Source organism: Orbicella franksi, chromosome 3 (genome assembly GCF_964199315.1).
Source record: "Orbicella franksi chromosome 3, jaOrbFran1.1, whole genome shotgun sequence".
NCBI classification, from domain to species: domain Eukaryota; kingdom Metazoa; phylum Cnidaria; class Anthozoa; order Scleractinia; family Merulinidae; genus Orbicella; species Orbicella franksi.
In genome coordinates, this window is record NC_138147.1 from 17,027,031 (window position 1) to 17,044,426 (window position 17,396).

General features: G+C 40.2%; 2 protein-coding genes across 2 annotated transcripts in view; one reads left to right on the top strand and one right to left on the bottom strand.

Annotated features, from left to right (window-relative positions):
* The window catches only part of LOC145481563 (uncharacterized), a 36,454-nt gene extending 19,058 nt beyond the window's left edge, over window positions 1-17,396 (top strand). The window contains exons 29-61 of the mRNA XM_081460065.1: window positions 115-178; window positions 710-869; window positions 1,225-1,266; window positions 1,645-1,746; window positions 1,842-1,940; window positions 2,352-2,666; window positions 3,395-3,469; window positions 3,662-3,763; window positions 3,924-4,025; window positions 4,351-4,475; window positions 4,987-5,048; window positions 5,208-5,284; window positions 5,416-5,532; window positions 5,651-5,719; window positions 6,273-6,388; window positions 7,111-7,285; window positions 7,547-7,606; window positions 8,218-8,456; window positions 8,795-8,914; window positions 9,334-9,424; window positions 9,827-9,913; window positions 10,265-10,366; window positions 10,591-10,674; window positions 10,927-11,016; window positions 11,517-11,676; window positions 12,052-12,117; window positions 12,388-12,488; window positions 13,067-13,183; window positions 14,185-14,235; window positions 14,353-14,418; window positions 15,211-15,342; window positions 15,420-15,492; window positions 15,796-17,396. Of these exons, the coding sequence (XP_081316191.1) occupies window positions 115-178; window positions 710-869; window positions 1,225-1,266; window positions 1,645-1,746; window positions 1,842-1,940; window positions 2,352-2,666; window positions 3,395-3,469; window positions 3,662-3,763; window positions 3,924-4,025; window positions 4,351-4,475; window positions 4,987-5,048; window positions 5,208-5,284; window positions 5,416-5,532; window positions 5,651-5,719; window positions 6,273-6,388; window positions 7,111-7,285; window positions 7,547-7,606; window positions 8,218-8,456; window positions 8,795-8,914; window positions 9,334-9,424; window positions 9,827-9,913; window positions 10,265-10,366; window positions 10,591-10,674; window positions 10,927-11,016; window positions 11,517-11,676; window positions 12,052-12,117; window positions 12,388-12,488; window positions 13,067-13,183; window positions 14,185-14,235; window positions 14,353-14,418; window positions 15,211-15,342; window positions 15,420-15,492; window positions 15,796-15,959 (3,605 nt within the window). The 3' untranslated portion in view covers window positions 15,960-17,396. The remainder of the gene's footprint in view (window positions 1-114; window positions 179-709; window positions 870-1,224; window positions 1,267-1,644; window positions 1,747-1,841; window positions 1,941-2,351; window positions 2,667-3,394; window positions 3,470-3,661; window positions 3,764-3,923; window positions 4,026-4,350; window positions 4,476-4,986; window positions 5,049-5,207; window positions 5,285-5,415; window positions 5,533-5,650; window positions 5,720-6,272; window positions 6,389-7,110; window positions 7,286-7,546; window positions 7,607-8,217; window positions 8,457-8,794; window positions 8,915-9,333; window positions 9,425-9,826; window positions 9,914-10,264; window positions 10,367-10,590; window positions 10,675-10,926; window positions 11,017-11,516; window positions 11,677-12,051; window positions 12,118-12,387; window positions 12,489-13,066; window positions 13,184-14,184; window positions 14,236-14,352; window positions 14,419-15,210; window positions 15,343-15,419; window positions 15,493-15,795) is intronic.
* The window catches only part of LOC145481582 (TP53-regulated inhibitor of apoptosis 1-like), a 137,451-nt gene that overhangs the window by 17,263 nt on the left and 102,792 nt on the right, over window positions 1-17,396 (bottom strand). The window lies entirely within an intron of this gene.

Sequence of the window (17,396 nt, forward strand, 5' to 3'; positions counted from 1 at the left end):
CTTGAGGCTTGAGACTTGGATGCCTTCTATGAAGCGAATGTATAAAGTTAGAACATGTTGCAAATTAAAGTAGTTTGTCATGGTGATAAGTTGTTGATTTTTTTTTTTTTGCAGGTGCCATGAGTTTTGGTTCCATTTCGTATGAGACTCACTCAACCCTTGCTATGGCCATGAACAAGTGAGTAGGTTTGCCCTTGGCTTTCCATTTGCTGTCAAACAAGATATATAATTTATCACTTATTATTATTTATCACTTATTACTGTAGTTAATTTATCACTTGACTTGCACCATTAGCCAGCATTGCTGAGTAAGATTCGTTTAATTAGTTTTCCTTTAATCTGTTGGGTCAGGTTGCTGATCTTACCAGGTTTTTGACTAAACAACTTAGGAACTTTTCATCCGAAACAAATTAACTGCCTTTCCATGTATTTCTGCAACAGTCACAGAGCAGTAGACTGTTTAATGCGAGACAGGTTTCATTAAGGCCCAAGCACCTGGCAAATATTGACTGACTGAGAGGATGATTTTGCCTGCCTGGTTTGACCATCTAGAGGAAAGTTTTTCTTTTAAAGAAGTTTAGTTGAAAAAGGTTTGCCCACCTGTGAAAACCAGTTGCCCTGCTGTTGAAAACGTTGATGAAAGCCCTGGACGGAGCGTTGTTAGATAAATTGTGAACTTGTTCTGACTTACATTGTTATTCATATCCAGGATTGGAGGTAAGAGTAACACAGGTGAAGGTGGTGAGGATCCCTTGAGAGGAAGTGACAACAACACCAGGTCTGCCATCAGACAAGTGGCTTCTGGAAGATTTGGAGTAAATGCTTGGTATCTTGCAATGGCTGAAGATTTGCAGATTAAAATGGCACAGGTACACACTCAGTACTGTTGTGAGTAATACAAACTAATCTCTAGAAGTAATATTCAAATTGGAAGACGAAACAAAACAAGTCAGAAAACAACGTTCGTCTCTTGCTAGAGGCTAGAGAAAGAAAAATTGGCGTAAGGTGAATTTTATGGGCTTAGTGGTTTGTTAGCGAAGGACAAAATTTTAAAACAAGGGGTGACAAAACTGATGTGGGTAGATGTTGATGTGGTCCATAACAGCAATTGGACTTAGCAGTGTATAGCCATGAGAGTTGTAAGTGTGAGCAATAGCAGTTTCATATCAGACCTCACCTCTACAATGTAATGAAACAGTGTAATGAAAGCTTGTCTCATTTTAGGGAGCCAAGCCTGGTGAAGGAGGAGAGTTACCTGGATATAAGGTACGTGGAAGTCAGTTTTTATAATGTTATGCTTCTACTTAGCAAAACCATTTTGCTTATTCAATGGTTCTTGTAGTGTATCTTAGGACAGTGTTTGTACCGACAAGGACATGTGCCAGTGTGAATTGTGTGAGTGTGTGTGAGCGGGAACAGCGACCGGGAGTGGACGTGTACTTAGTATGCTCGGATTAAAGGATGTGTTTTAACCTTTGTGGCGTGCCTCAGTGGCTTCACAACACGACAGTTTTTTCCTGGGAATTCGTGATCCAGCATTAAGACTACCTATTACAAAGCTTACAGCCCTTAGAAAAGTATTGTGATAATAATCATGAGAGTGATATCGCTACTCCGGTTATTGTTTTGAATATATCTTGATAGGTCTCTAAAGAAATTGCAAAGACTCGTAAGTCTGTGCCTGGTGTTGGCCTTATCAGCCCTCCACCTCACCATGATATTTACTCCATTGAAGATTTGGCTGAGGTGAGTCGGCTTCAGATTTACTTGGGTGTTGATATATGAACTGTAATCTTATAACAAGATCAACTGTGTCACCGTTTGTATTTGCTTTGTTTCAGCTCATTTACAATTTGAAGTGTTCCAATCCTCAAGCTCGAGTCAGTGTGAAGCTGGTGTCTGAAGTGGGAGTGGGTGTAATTGCTGCAGGAGTTGCCAAGGTTTTTACTTCTTTCTGTGTTGTTGCAGATCTTGTTAAGTTTTTCTTCATTTTAAATCCATTTTTATCACACAGAGCTCAGGCCCCATCCTCATCGATGCTTATAACCCAGATAAATTTCAAGACAGCATCTTCACGGAGGACAAAAATAGATAAAATATTTTCAATTCATCTTTCACTTTCGTATCATTTTAATTGTGTACACTTATTAGGAAATGTTTGGAAATGAAATGCTTCCTTATCTCCAGAAACGCTGAAGTGCGTGGAAGAGCATGTGCTTAACATTTTAGTCTGTACACAATTTCCAGACAGTAACAATGTGCAGAAATATGACAGCCAACTAACCTCTCTTCATATGTACCTTGCAAATCCGTTTTAATGTTGCATTAATGACGCAATTGGTACTCACCAGGGTCACTCTGAACACATCGTAATTTCTGGTCATGATGGTGGAACAGGAGCGAGCACGTGGTCAGGCATCAAACATGCTGGGTTGCCATGGGAACTGGGCATAGCCGAGACCCATCAAACTCTTATACTGAACAACCTGCGCAGGAGAGTGGTGCTTCAGGTTGATGGACAGATCAGGACTGGTCGTGATGTGGTGATTGGTGCGCTGCTGGGTGCTGATGAGTTTGGATTCTCTACTGCTCCTCTCATTGCCTTAGGATGTACCATGATGAGGAAATGTCATTTGAATACATGTCCTGTTGGAATCGCCACACAGGTCACTGAGCGACTTTCTTTTATACTCAAAACCCAGTATTTTTTTTTTTTGTTATCTCCACATAACTAACACATAACTAATCAGCGTTGACCCGTTTAACATACAAATTGGTGTTTTGGTCAATTTTCAACTTTTTGGTTTTAAGGGATGCCCCCCCCCCCTCCTCCTTACATAAAAACAAAGATTACCGTGACAAAAACGAGAAAATGTCTTTGTACATGTGTAGAGTACCCTCTTTAATTATAGAAGCAATAGCCTCCTTTTGGCGCGAAAATATGCTCGGATATTTGTCCCCGTTCATCATCTGTTCCGAGAAGCGAACAGTGATCCCAGATCGTAGCTCAAGGAAAATTGTGAGCTTTTTGAGGAACAGACAGTGCCCAGGGACAAATATCCGAGCATATTTTTGGGCCAAATGGAGGCTATTGTGTTTATTATCATCATCATACTTCCGTATAGCCTTCTGTGGGGCATACGGCCGCAGTGTTTATTATCCTTCAAAAATTTTTGTCAACACATTTTGGGGAATATCAGTCGGATATTCCCCAGTTTAAGCTGGGGCACATTCAGTCATGTGACGCATTTAGACCAATCGTGAGCGAGCAAAAATATTTGATGGATTATAATAACTAATATTCTCGCGAGTTCCCTGCTAATACATTAACCTCTGTCAAGAATAATATTGCTGTTAGCTATATTCATTGTTGAACTACTTGAATGCATTGCAGGACCCTGTATTAAGGAAGAAGTTTGCAGGCAAACCAGAGCATGTCATCAACTTCTTTTTCATGTTAGCTGAGGAGGTAAGAGAACACAAATAATGTCGAGTTGATTGACGTTAACATAAAACATACGTCTTATTGACATAACTCCAGTCTCGTAAATAATTACTAAGTCATTATTGTATTATGTTCTACTTTATTCAAAGATCCCGAGAATCAGATTAGATGGAACCTTTAAGGTTGTGAAAGAAAACAATGTTTTTCTATTGTTAGGTTCGTGAGTACATGGCCAAAATGGGTTTCCGCAAATTGAATGATATGATTGGACGTTGTGACCTCCTGGAGCCAGCAGAACCCCTCAATGCCAAAGTTAAGGTACGTTTAATTTGTATACCAAGGTAGATCCACTAAACTTCTTGTCTCTTTGCACTTTATTCTTTTCACTCTGGATTTTTTCTAACCAATCTTTTGTTGAAGAATATGCAGAAAAGAGAGACGTATTTCTCTGTTTCCTAACCTTGTTTGGTGTTTACAGCTGTTGGACTTCAGTCCTCTGCTAATGACTGGTAATGAATTGAACCCTGGTGATCACTTGGGAGGAAGTGAGCCGCAAAATCACAAACTGGAGCTACGAAAGGTGGGTCATGACAAACTTGCCGCTGCTGCAACGATCACATCTTCAGATCTCTCTCGGAAGTCTTTGGTAATCTTCAGTTGGGAATTTTAGGAAAATGATTAACATCGTTTGCGGGACTTTTCAAATGACTGTTAGAATAAAAGTTTTGGAAATCTTCGAGAAATGGCCAGTATTTTTTTCATTATTGGTTATATTATAAAATTTATCATCCCGTGAAGCTTTTATCTTTTAGCATGAATTATGTCCCATGTGAGTACGGACACTTGGCGTTTTTAAGTTTTTATTAACAGAGCAAAATCGAGAGTTGTTTTTTAAATGTTTGCAGGACAACCAGCTCATTGAAGCTGCTAAATACATTCTGAACGGAGCTTCAAAGCACCTGTATCTGGAGATACCAGTGGTGAACGTGGACCGAGCATTTGGCACCACTCTCAGCTACCACATTGCAAGGTGAATGAATACAATGCTAATGCTGGTGTGGGTTTTTGTTTGAAAGCACTGTCATGAGGCATGAGGCTTTTAAACTACTGTGTATAATAAAGTGGACGTTTCAAGCTTTCGATGATCCACGGCATCATCAAGGATTACTGTTACGCTTCTTCGGTGATGCGTTTTCATTATCATTCATGCTAACACAATGGAAAGCATTTATTGTGTTCGCCGAAGAAAACGCGGTGAAAATACGGAAAACGCAACTATATCGTTTTTGGTGGGGAAGAGCAAAAATGGAGACTTTTAAAGATCCCAGCACAAAAATGTATACCATGCTGCCGAATTGGTGAATCCTTATAAGTTTTTTGTAGGTTGTGGGACTTTCGAGTAGTGAGAGGCAATAAGAAGAAAGTTTGACCCCAAAGAGCTTAAAATTTGGAGGTTGATCAAGCTTGAAGCCTGACCTGTTAATCTATACCTTTATACCTCACCGTCACACCAGATATTGAAGTGAATGTGTTTTTGTCAGGAAATTTGGCGAGAAAGGTCTTCCAGATGGCACCATTCACATCAAAGCAACAGGGTCTGCAGGTCAGTACAGTACCTTTGAAACATAAAATCGTTAAATTGTGGAAAAAAAAAACCGCGATGAATTTCTATCGATCATTATCTCTTTTCTTTTGTAAGGTGCATGTGCGTGCGGTTCACAAGTTGCCATGTACTCAGTTGCGTCTTTTTGATTCTCGTTAGGTCAGAGTTTCGGCGCTTTCCTTTCTCCTGGTATAACTTTGGAGCTGGAGGGTGACTCAAATGATTACGTTGGCAAGGTAACCATAGTTTAAACCAAGCTGAGTTTCGCTTTTGGATAAATTCGTTATTGCTTTTGAAAGGGTACGAGGTATGTCGAGTTGTTGCATACGCATTTCATGAAACACGACCCCAATTATTTAATCTTCAGGGTTTAGCTGGAGGCAAAATTATCGTTTATCCAAGCAGCAAGCATCCCGAAAACTACAAAGCGGAAGAAAACATAATTGTGGGAAATGTTTGTTTCTACGGCTCAACTGCAGGCAAGGTAAAGGTTGCATTTAGTCAAAATGGCTGTATTTCCAGAGAGCGAATATTTTTGTTTTGGCTATTGAAGGATCTGAGTCTGGAAGAAAAATTAGCTCTCTCTGTTTAAATATTTTTAGGCCTTTGTGAGAGGCATTGCTGCTGAACGGTTTTGTGTGAGGAATTCCGGAGTCACAGCAGTTGTCGAGGTTAGTTCGGTTTTCACTTTTTTGCGATAAGGTTACTTTGCTCAGTATATCCTGTCAATTTTCCTTTTCTTCCCAAGTTTTGTTTTTTTGTTTGTAGTCTGCAAGTTAACTTGTCTTTTCGTTGTCCTAAGAAACTACAATCTAGTTTCCAGGGTCCTCTCTCGAGGAAGGAAAGGAGAGGACCCTGGGAACGAGGCTGAAGAAATTATTACGCCCGATTGACTGTTGTAGGACCTTAAACCAAACCAAGGCAGTTGTCAAAAAACTTAATTTTGAATTAAACTTTTTGTTCCTCAAAAACAAAAGATACAAGAAAACACAGGTTTATATCTCGACTACAACAAATAGACGCGACAATGTTCTTTCTGATCGTAGGGTGAGAAAACTCATTTGGTATTTCAGCGAGGATTTTCTAATGACTCCTTGTTTAGTCCGTCACGTTGCTATGACAGTAAGCTTTGTTGTTTACCAACCTCAGTGGCAATGGCGTTTAGTTCTGTCTAACTGAAGCACACTACTACTTCTGTGATTAATCTGTTGGTCTTATTGTTAGGGTGTTGGTGATCACGGCTGTGAGTACATGACAGGAGGTGTGACCGTTGTTCTTGGTCCTACTGGTAGAAACTTCGCTGCTGGAATGTCAGGAGGAATAGCTTTTGTGCTTGACAGGTAATGGACTCACAAGCATTTTTGTCGTTTCTATTAGTCCAGTAGGTGTAGTGACTAAATATCCTTTACATACAAGAACATTTTCTTAACGTCTGGGTGAAGAAATGTGATTAATACTGTCCCTTGTATTTGCTATAGAGAACCTATTGCACAAATCAAATAGGACCAGGGCGCTGTTCAAGTCAGCGAAATTTGAACTTAATTCGCAGCCAATAAGTCATATTCGTATTCACGGTATTGGACTGGAACTAGCTTGGAATGGAGGCTCATGCGGGGGCATATCATTAAAATGAGATGAATGTCATTTGCATTTGAAAAGACTCCTCGCATTAGCCTCAGTTGCAAGCTAGTTCCAGTCCTATACCGAGAAGACGGATATGGCCTATTAAAATGTGTTCCAACAGCTGATATTCCCGTTCTACCAACTGATTGGTCCGATCACAACAAACTCTTTGAAACTCGTTGATGTGATTAGTTAAAAACTCTCGGATACCCCAGCTGAAGTCGCCGCACTGTAAGTTGGGGATGACTGAATGACAACGGTCAAAATAGCAAACTTTTGTAGCGGTTAATTCCAAGTCTAATTCCGTTTTCGTCAACGAAAAAAAGATTGTTTATGGTGATAGTTCCAATACACAGTTTTTGGTCACGTAACCTGTAGTCATTGGATCATTCAGAATCTACCAATTGTTGAGTAATCACTACTGTTACTTGATGTTTAGGAAGAAGAGCTTCTATTCGCTGTGTAATCAAGAGATTGTAGACCTGGAGCCTGTTACTGGCGCAGATGTAGAACTGGTTAAGGGACTGGTACGAGAACATCAACAGCTGACTGGTTCGACTGTGGCCGAGCGTCTTCTAGAGGACTGGGACAGCTCTGTGAATATGTTTGTTAAGGTACAGTTAGACAAGGGAGAGTTTGTGGCAATTTATACCATTAATTTTTTCTTTGATGATCATTCCTTCACTTTACACTCGAGGAAATTTGTACACTATTATATTTACATAAAACCTTTGTTCCTTTGGACCGGTATATGACAACACTCGAACTGGAGGAATGATAGCCAGCTTTACTTTTGATGTGTGAAAAGTAAACGTGTGGTCCTTAGCTGTTGCTGTTTTTCACTGATCGTGTTATGTTTATTTTGTTGGCGATAGGTGATTCCTCGTGACTACAAAAGAGCGTTGCAGCAACTGAAAGAAGAGGAGGAAGCGGAGGTAAGTTCAGTATTTCACACATACATGTGACTCTCACCTTTTTAACCCTTTTTTTTAATTTGTAAACTATTTTTGTCAGTTTTCTATCGCCTGGCCAATAAAAAAGAGGTTATCCTAGTGGAAGGAGAAGTTAAAGGAGGCACGTGTCTTCAAATTGCTCTCGTGGTTTGTTGGTTCTTTGGTTGACCTAGAAGTCTACAATGCGGCCCATTTGTGATTGTTCCTTTTGGTGTCTGTTTGTTTCATAGTCCAGTTATAGTGGGAGGTGATGACACTGTTGAAGGTTATCAAAAGAATTGTTCTTTTGTTAAATAAGTAAATAGATAAATAACTTTATTAAAGTGTCAGATGTATTTAACACTGTTGTGCTATTTGGGGACTCTGTGAAAAAACTAAACAAATATTTCAAATAGAACATAAACTATGAAGAATCCCAACTGGTGGGAGGCTGACCAGTTAGGTATTTACACAACAAGGTCGAGGAGTTGAACTCCAGATAGCAGTAGGTCAACACAGGAAGATCAACTGCTTTGACATGGGTATTCATTTCGTCATTTTTGTGTTGGCGTTTTGGTGATGCAATATATTGAAGGGTTGTTCTCCGTCCTTAGAAACTCAAGAACGAAACTCACCACGAGACCAATGGTGAAAAAATAAATGGAGAGAAAACAAACGGAGAGAAGACCAATGGCGAAAAAACAAACGGAGAAAAGACGAATGGGTTAAAACAGGACGACTCACCACCTCCAGTCAAGAAAGGAACAGATTCCAGTTTAGCTGATATTGAGGAAGCCATCCCCGACACAACAAATGATCAAAAGGTTATGGACAGAGTGCTAGATAAAACCAGGTGCGTTAGTGTGTAAGCATGTCCAGGGATTTTATTAGAAAGACTTGATGTGGGACAAGTTCTTCTTTCGCTCCGTCCTTCGAGCTTGACGCGAAAAAATAAGTGCGAGTTGACAATGGCCGTGCGAACTCTGGGGGCGAGGAGCGCCCGAAAGGAGCGCCCGAAAGGAGCGAAAGGCGCTTCTCGCCCCCAGGGTTTACGCGGCTCTTTCTTAGTCGGGCTTTGTTTTAAGCGTACTCGTCGTTTGGTTTCACTGTCAAATGAGATGAGAAAATACTTTTGATGAAAATATATTTGTTGCAAAGTTTAACTTTATCTTTCTATTGTTTTCATGACAGAGGGTTTGTGAAGTACCCCAGAAGCAAGGTGAAGTACCGTCCCCCAAAGCAACGAATGAAGGATTGGAACGAGATTTATTACAACAAAGGAAAAACAGAATTGAAAGTTCAAGCCGCCAGGTGAGTATAGACCCAGAAATTATATCAGTTTCAATCATTGTTTCACGAGCCAGCCAAATAACTAGGCAAAATATTAGTATCACTCAGTGATTTAGTAATACACTGGGCCGTCCTTCAAAAAACAATATGTAGACACTTGAAATCTTTAGTTTGAAATTGCGCGAATCTGCTAGGTTCTCTCGTTAGACCACAAGCCCGCGTCTTCAATGAACGGACGACTGTCGCTTATAGCAACGCAGACGAGTAGTCTAATAGTTTTAGTAGACACTCTAAAGAATTGTAGACCAAACCTACAATTGCATGTATTTTTTGAAAGCCAAAAATCAAGATTTTTCCGTTTTCAGAGCAACGCGTCTTTACTTGGTCCTCCAACGCTCTATTAAGTTACTTTGAAGACTAACTTTCTTTGGTATTGTCAGGTGCATGGAGTGTGGAGTGCCGTTTTGTCAGTCACACACTGGATGTCCTTTAGGAAACATCATCCCCAGATGGAATGACTTGGTGTTCCAGGTAATTCGTTTGGCGGTTTAATTTGAAAACCGAACAATCACCGGTCATTTTGGATTTGTGTTTGAGGAACATTCGGAGAGGGAAATCACGTGATTATCCTTCCGTCATCGTTTTCGAAAAGCTTCGTTTTCAAAATGTTTTCCGTCCGCACTAAAACGCAAAGCCGGCGTTTTTAAATTTCCTCCGGTTTCAAATCTCCGTTTTCGTGACGGTTTAGTGTGGACTGTTAAACCTAACCGTAGAAATGAAGCTGCCTTTTCAAAGTTCTCCGGTGTAGTGTGGACAGGGGCCTAATAGTACAGTTTTGTATCGTCCGAAGTTTACTGGAGTCTTTAACTAGTTGGAAATAATTTGCGAGAAAATTTTAATTCATAACTAATGAACTCCGTACCACTTTTTTAGGATAAATGGAAAGAGGCTCTGGACCGACTTTTGCTCACCAACAACTTTCCAGAGTTCACTGGTCGAGTTTGCCCTGCCCCGTGTGAGGTTAGTGTGAAAAACAAACATCTGGAGCTGTAAATAAAAATGTGAATAACTATGTTGAAGGGCTGTCTTGTTGATGAGAAGCAGGGCGCATGGTTGGCCTTCTGCTTGACGTTGTATTGCTTACATTTTCTTGGCCAATCAAAGTCCTCTTAGGTTCGGCTAGGAAATGAAGTCACGAGCGTACAAAACGAGTGTGTCCTTGTTCCGTGATTGACCGATTGAGCAGTTTGTTAGACCAATGCAATGTGTGAAAATTACTTTAAGTTAACTACATGGTGTGGTAACTAACATTCCGTTTATAATGATTGATGTTTGACTTTTCTTAATTCATCCTCTGGATCGTCTTTCTAGGGTGCTTGTGTTCTTGGAATCAATGCTGAACCAGTGACTATCAAGAAAATTGAGTGTGCCATCATCGATCATGGCTTTGAACAAGGATGGATTACACCACAGGTACACCAGCTTTCAGGGTCTGTTTTCTTCATGTTGGGTGACGTTATGTTTAATCGTAACATAACAATATGGATGGAATTTTTTCAAATTTGTTTCACCAAGCTTAAAATGATAAAAAACTTTCGATGGCCCTAATTCCACTGTGGACTGAGCATTAAACGCAGTTCTTATAATATTTTAAAAGTTTCAGATTTTTTGAACATTTCGCACTTTTCCGCTTTCAGATTCCCGCTCATCGAACAGGGAAAAAGATCGCCATTATAGGAAGTGGGCCTTCAGGATTAGCAGCTGCTGCACAGCTCAACAAGGTACGAGGTATATTTGTAATGGTCCACACAGGCTCATAGATTGGATCGAACGGGTGACAAAACAATACCAAGAAAGGTACTGCGCACTCAAGGCCTCTGTGTTATCCTCAGCCGACAACACTATCCTCCGGTTTGATAATTCGTCTTTATAGTGCTAATCTGATTCCAGTCTAAATCATTGATGAATGATTGGCTGCAGGCTGTTTGTAGGCAGAAAAAGGGGTTATTTTATGTTTTCGTTCTGTACTGTAGGCTGGTCATTGGGTTACAGTTTATGAGAGAAACGACAGGTGTGGAGGTCTGTTGATGTATGGCGTGCCACCGATGAAACTAAGCAAGAAGGTCAGTAAGATGTTTTGTAGTTCAAAAGTCTATTTTAATCCTAACAGAGTAGTAGTCAGATTGCTCGTCTTTACTGGAGCTAAATTCCAGTTTCCGGAGCCAAAGTGACTAGCAGTATCTCTAATCCTGCTGGACGGGAAGAGCGGTTTTCACTTTAACCGAATTGATCACTTGGGCCAATCATAATGGAAACAGACAATCCTCTGAACCAATCACAACCTGAAGAGAATCCATGTAGCCGATGCGATGCGCGGGAAAACGTGTGCTTGTGAGTCACGATTGGTTTGAGTTTTGCTTCTAATTGGTTGAAAAAGTGGCGAGCGATTTTTTAAACCAATCAGTAAGCGCGGTGATGCAAAACCATAGCGAATGATACTCAAGTGACAAACGCTCTTAACGCCATGAATAGCGTGCCAATGCTGCTTGCGGGGCGAAGTATGTAAAGAAAGGTAGTTATTTGTGAACCTCTCACTGGAATTCGTACGCTTTGGTTGCCTTAGATTGTTCAACGTCGCGTGGACCTGTTAGCGGCTGAAGGAATCAACTTTGTTAATAATGCTGAGGTGGGAAAGAATGTGGAAGCACAACAACTACTACAAGACAACGACGCTGTCCTGTTGGCCGTGGGCTCAACGTGCCCGCGTAACATTCCTTTGCCAGGTACGTTCATGCTCAGTTCAAAGCAGCTACGTCACGCTTTTGCGCATCTTGAAAAGTTTAGCTTAAAATTTTCAAGTTCTTCGTTGGTAATCCGTGTTAATCTTCTCCAACCTTAACCCTCCTTGTTCCGTTATGGTTTATTACTATCTCTTTGGTGTTTTTCTATCTCAGTAAAGCTTTATTTTCAGGTTTCCTTCATTGAAAGGTAATTGTGTACGCGCCTAAAATAACTCGAAATACCGTGGCTGAGTTCCTTTAAGGCTTAAGTTCCGAGCGTTAGCCCTTCCTCAAAGGAACATGACGCACTGTTTCATAACTGATTTGGTAATGAGTGTTTTTGTTTTCTTATGTGGTAGAGTTTCCGTTTTATTGTAGGCCGTGATTTGGACGGAATATACTTCGCCATGCAATTCTTGGAAACCTGTCAGAAAAGGCTCATGGGTAGGTAGATTGAGCAACTAGTCTTTACAAGTGTAAAATGTAACGAACCCGAGACGAGCTAAAGAACACAGACGATCCTTGACAACCAAGCTATTTCTCAAAACAATCGCCCTGCTTTTTGATATGAATAATGACTGAACTTGGATATTTTTGAGAGTACGTTAAGCCCGCGTAGCTTGCATTTAATAAAATTTGAGGAATCAACCAGAAACTAGATCTTGTGACAGCGCTTCAAAGTGGCTTCAATCTTGTTGTTTGCTGTTGTTTTAGGTAACTACAACTTGCCTTCCCTTGATGCCACTGGACTGGATGTCATCGTCATTGGCGGAGGAGACACTGGAGTGGATTGTATTGGAACTTCACTCAGACAGGTACATTTCACAGTTATTACATGAAGTTGATAGACTATCTTGGCTGACACAAAAGAGTCGTATCCCATCAGAACTCAGAGTAGAAATGTGGCGGCAACCGGTGCTATAAAAGCGCGGGAAAACTTATAACTGCCGCCACTGAAGCGCGGGAAAGAGTAGGCTCAGTGCTGAGCGCGGACAACAAGGAAAGTGTGCCTTCAATAAGTTCAGTTACGTACGGCTTTGAGTAGCCAGGCTGAGGGCGGGCTTTGAGTTGTTGAAAAACTAATATGTTTGCTCATGTTGGCTCTGACACTGAGCCTTTGAAAGCGTAATATCTAATGCCAAACTCAAACTGGCACCCAGATAAGTTCGCTAGACCATCAAAATTAACTTGTATTCAAACACGTACAGAAGATTTTCGGTGTTTTAAATCGACTGTGCGATACAGGGTAAGTGGCAAGCCCGGGAAACTAACGATCACACAATCAGTTTTTTTCGTCGGAAGACATCTTTATCATTGTACTTAGCCTAGTAGGAATAAAGTCAATGCCGTGGATATAAATTGCAAGTATAAATCTATTTTTTTATTCCTTCAGAATGCCAAGAGCATCACTAATTTCGAAGTGTTGGGAACACCTCCCAAGAGTAGAAGTTCTACCAACCCATGGCCTCTGTGGCCAAGAGTCTTCAGAGTTGAATATGGTCATGAAGAGGTATGCGATTGTTTATTGAAAACAATTGTTTTAATCCTGAAGAAAACGATACGACTACACACGAAGGTCTCAATTTACCCATACTTTGTCTAGGAACATTGACTGTAGTCAGGCTGGACTTGTTGAGGGGTGGACCATTTGACTTTTTATTCCAGGGTTTTCGGTGATATGGTACAGGCACGAATATCTTCAGTTTTTGACCCCCCCCCCCCCCTCCCCCTCGAAGACATCAACGCAATGCCCGTAGTACCGTTATCCACGGAAGAACTGCGTACTCATGTCTCAAAATAGCTTGAGATACAGTACATTGGGAAGAAATCCTTTATGGGGGATTAACTCTCTTTCCCTTCATCCTCTCTTGTTGTAGTCGGCCTCCTACGTAGACGCTCTTTGGGCAAGTCACGCAATCCTCCCCCAAGAGAAAGGGATGTGCCCTTGCAGGGTTGCCACGGTCAGGGAAAAGTCAGGGAAAATTAGATTTTATTCAAGGTCAGGGAAAAGTCAGGGAGTTATGTATCAGGTCAGGGAATTTCTAAATACCTGTTCAAAGTCAGTGAAAAGTCAGGGAGGTTGCCGCAAATCATTTTATTTTATGTTTTCGTATACACAAGACAATTTTGGTTTAGAAATTATCTGAGCCATTCTTATTTTTGTTGATTCATGGCCAGAATAGTCATCCTTCACGGTCAGCGAAAATTGCCTTACAGTCGGTGAAAAGTCAGGGAAAAGTAATTTTTTTCTTTTTGTTCCGACGGGTGGCAACCCTGCCTTGGTTTCAGCAGACGTTCGGTGGGAAGGAAGATTGCGTGACGAGCCCAAAGGGGTTACTCTTGTTGGGGTAAAAACCACGTTTGTTAGCAAACGTGTTTTGATATGGTATTGCTTGTTGTTTCGTTTACAGCAAGAAATTGACTAGAAAGGCTGGAGCACTTGTGCACATCTCTCGAAATTTTCGTTTTCCTTTTCTGTTACGTTGACTGTTTTCCCTTTCGTGATTACAGGCTGCTGTAAAATATGGAGCAGACCCTCGTGTTTTCAGTATCATGAGTAAGGTATGTGTTCCAGTGTTTATTATCAGCTTAGATCTCGTTGTTTCCCTTACCTTTATTACACCACGTTTAGGTCGTGCTTTCTTTTTACAAAAATGTACATTTTTTATCTCTGTTTAGGAATTCATTGGAGACGAAAAAGGTCATGTTAAAGGCATAAGAACAGTAGAAATCAAATGGGTTCAGGTAAGAAGTTTGTTTCCTTGGCACAATTCGGTTGGTATTTAAGAAATAGAAAACATGTTCCGTGTTTCTAACGAGTTTTAGTATAAATCTACTAGCATTTTATCATAAATAAACTAGAAAAGCTCGAAAGAGCTGTGGAAACACTCGCCTGTCGGCTCGTGTTCCCACAGCATTTTTTGTTCTCCCAAACTTCCACTAGTGTTTCTATAAACAACTAGATTATTCGCTCGAGATTTCTATCGCGTGATAGTTGACGAGGGCGTAGCCGGAGTCAACTATTACGCATGGAAATCGATAGCGAATAATCTAATTGTTTTAGTATAAATCTATTAGTCGTTCAAAACGTTATCTAAATACTCTTCACAGACACTTCGAAAACGCCAAGAAGTGGCCGTCATTTTGTTACCAATGGCACACACTGCTACGCTACTCACTATCTATCACAGAATAGATAGTGTGTAACGTAGCCAATCAGAGAACGCCATTCGTGATAGAACGCTAGTAGATTTATACTAAAACTCGATAGAAACACGGAAAATGTTTTCTATTTAAATAGAAACACGAGTTTTAACCAATCAACGTGCTTATTCCATTTTCTAAAGGCTGAAATGAATCATGGTCAATCATGTACCTCTCCCACGCGTCTGTTCCTCCCTAAGTACAGTACGTTCGTGTTTTCATAACAAATTTTAGGGAATTGTGCGAGCACTACTACCATTACCTAAGTCATTATATACCACAGTCGAGAGGAGCGATTGAAATTTCTAACACAGGACAAATTTTAATCTGCAGGATGCCACTGGGAGGTGGACTATGGAAGAGATCCCAAACTCAGAAAAAGTGTTCAAAGCCGATCTAGTGATCATAGCCGCAGGATTCTTAGGGCCTGAGAAAACATTGGCAGAACAGTTTGGAATTAAAAAGGTCAGACCGTTATGTTTTTACCTTAAGCTGTGCTCTCTCTTAGTTTTCTTAAGTCATTTCTGTATTATTTCTCGCAGGACCCCAGAAGTAATTTTTCCACTGAAAAGAACAAGTTTCTGACCAGTGTTCCTAAAGTGTATGCCGCAGGAGGTGAGATTTTACGTCAGTCTTTTTCCTCAACTTTTCCGTGCAATCCAGAAAGAATGTCTTGGGATTTTTCTTCTGTCTTTTCGACTCACGCTTTTATGACTTCAGGAACTCGCTTGCCAGGTGATTGGGGCACCAAGCAGGCATTTCATTCTACTACATTCTGTTAAAGTACCTACTAACGAAAACTGGTTTTGTTGTGTCCGCTATTGTCAGTTGTAAAGGAAACACTCTTGTTAGTTTTCCACCACAGCTTTCGGTTTGTGGGAAACCAAAATACACTAACTAAACTTGTCTTTTTTGCAGATTGTCACCGCGGTCAGTCACTGATCGTGACAGCTATTTCTGAAGGAAGACAAGCGGCCCGTCAAATCGACCTCGACCTCATGGGTGAAACCTCACTGGCGGGGCCGGGAGGGCAAGTACACAGCATTAAACCTATCCCTAAAGAAATCGAGTTGACCGCTTGATTGAAAATCCGCGCCTCACATGAAAAGGCGCCCGCGAACCGGTTATAGATTGTAGTTATATATACTTAGTTGACACCTTAAATTAAAACATGGATTTGATTCCGACATTTAGGGCGTTAATAATTTATCTGTGTGTAGATTTCGCGCAAGAGGTGTTTATTTTTATGTCATCTTATTGGAAAGAAAAAAAAATACGAAAACATGGTTACAGAGTACAAAAAACTAACGTTTATGCCGGGTTAACTTAGAGGAAATTTAGAATATTATGTCTTAGGTACAAGGGTATTTATTTGATTTTATAAAACCCTTTGTTGATAATTTATTTGCTCTGTTTTTAAACGGCAAGCTTTCCCGACATATTTAACGTAAGAAGGAAACTATTAAAAACTTGCTACTGAAGAATTCATCAACCCAAATTTATTAAATTAAACAACATGTTTGATGTTAAAATAGTTTTATTGTCCAAGTAATTTATATTTCGAAAAAGAGGTGATTTTTTATTTTCGTGAGTACAAAAGTTATTAAGTATAGTCGTAACATAGAACATATCTCCATCGTTACAAACAGGAAAAAAATCTGGACTTGTTTTTTGTGTTTACTAGAATACTCCTATTTTGAAAAACGAGTCTAATAAGCAGTTTGAACTGGATATTTAATTACTGAAATTACAGGTGATATAGGGTTTTATCCTTTAACTTAATATCTAAGGTGTGATTCCTTAAGTTAATTCAGTGAAGATATACGACCAATATATTGAGCGAGCAAGAAGTTCATTTGACCATTCAGCGAAGATTAGTTTCTAGCCCAGTATGACCCTGTTGAGCTTTCTGAGCTGTCTTCCGGCGGAAGTCAAATCAGGAAGTAGAAACGAAGAGTCTTCGCGTACTGTGGTTATGGTTCGCGATTCATATTTATTATAGAAGAACTATAGACCTTTTTTTAGTAATATGTTATTGACCGTTTTCCGGAGTGATGTATATAGATTAACGTTAATGTAGCTTCTTGGTGTTAAATTTGAAAATGTTGTTTAGGAATTGGTAGGTATTGGTTGGTTGTTATACCAAAGTTAATAAACGAGGAATAAACTTAAAGTAATTGCAGTGGTGTTTTTCCCGTATACGAGTTGTATTTCGCTTCGTGTCGCTGGGAAGTAAACACTATGGTTGATAGTGTATTTGATTGGTTGCCCCAAATTGATTTTTCAAGACTCGGATAAATGCCATGGTACGATAAATGTCGATTGTTTCATAACATTGTCGTAATTGTCCCGATCGAAATAACTTGCAATTTGGTATACAAAGCTGCGTTTCACTTGATCGTGTGGTATGTAAGCTAAGCGGTGGACCATTGTATACCAAACAAAAATTCCAGCACAAAGCAAAGCGAAAGAAGCGACTAGAGGAGGCCCTGGAAAAAAAATTCTTGCTCAGAAATATT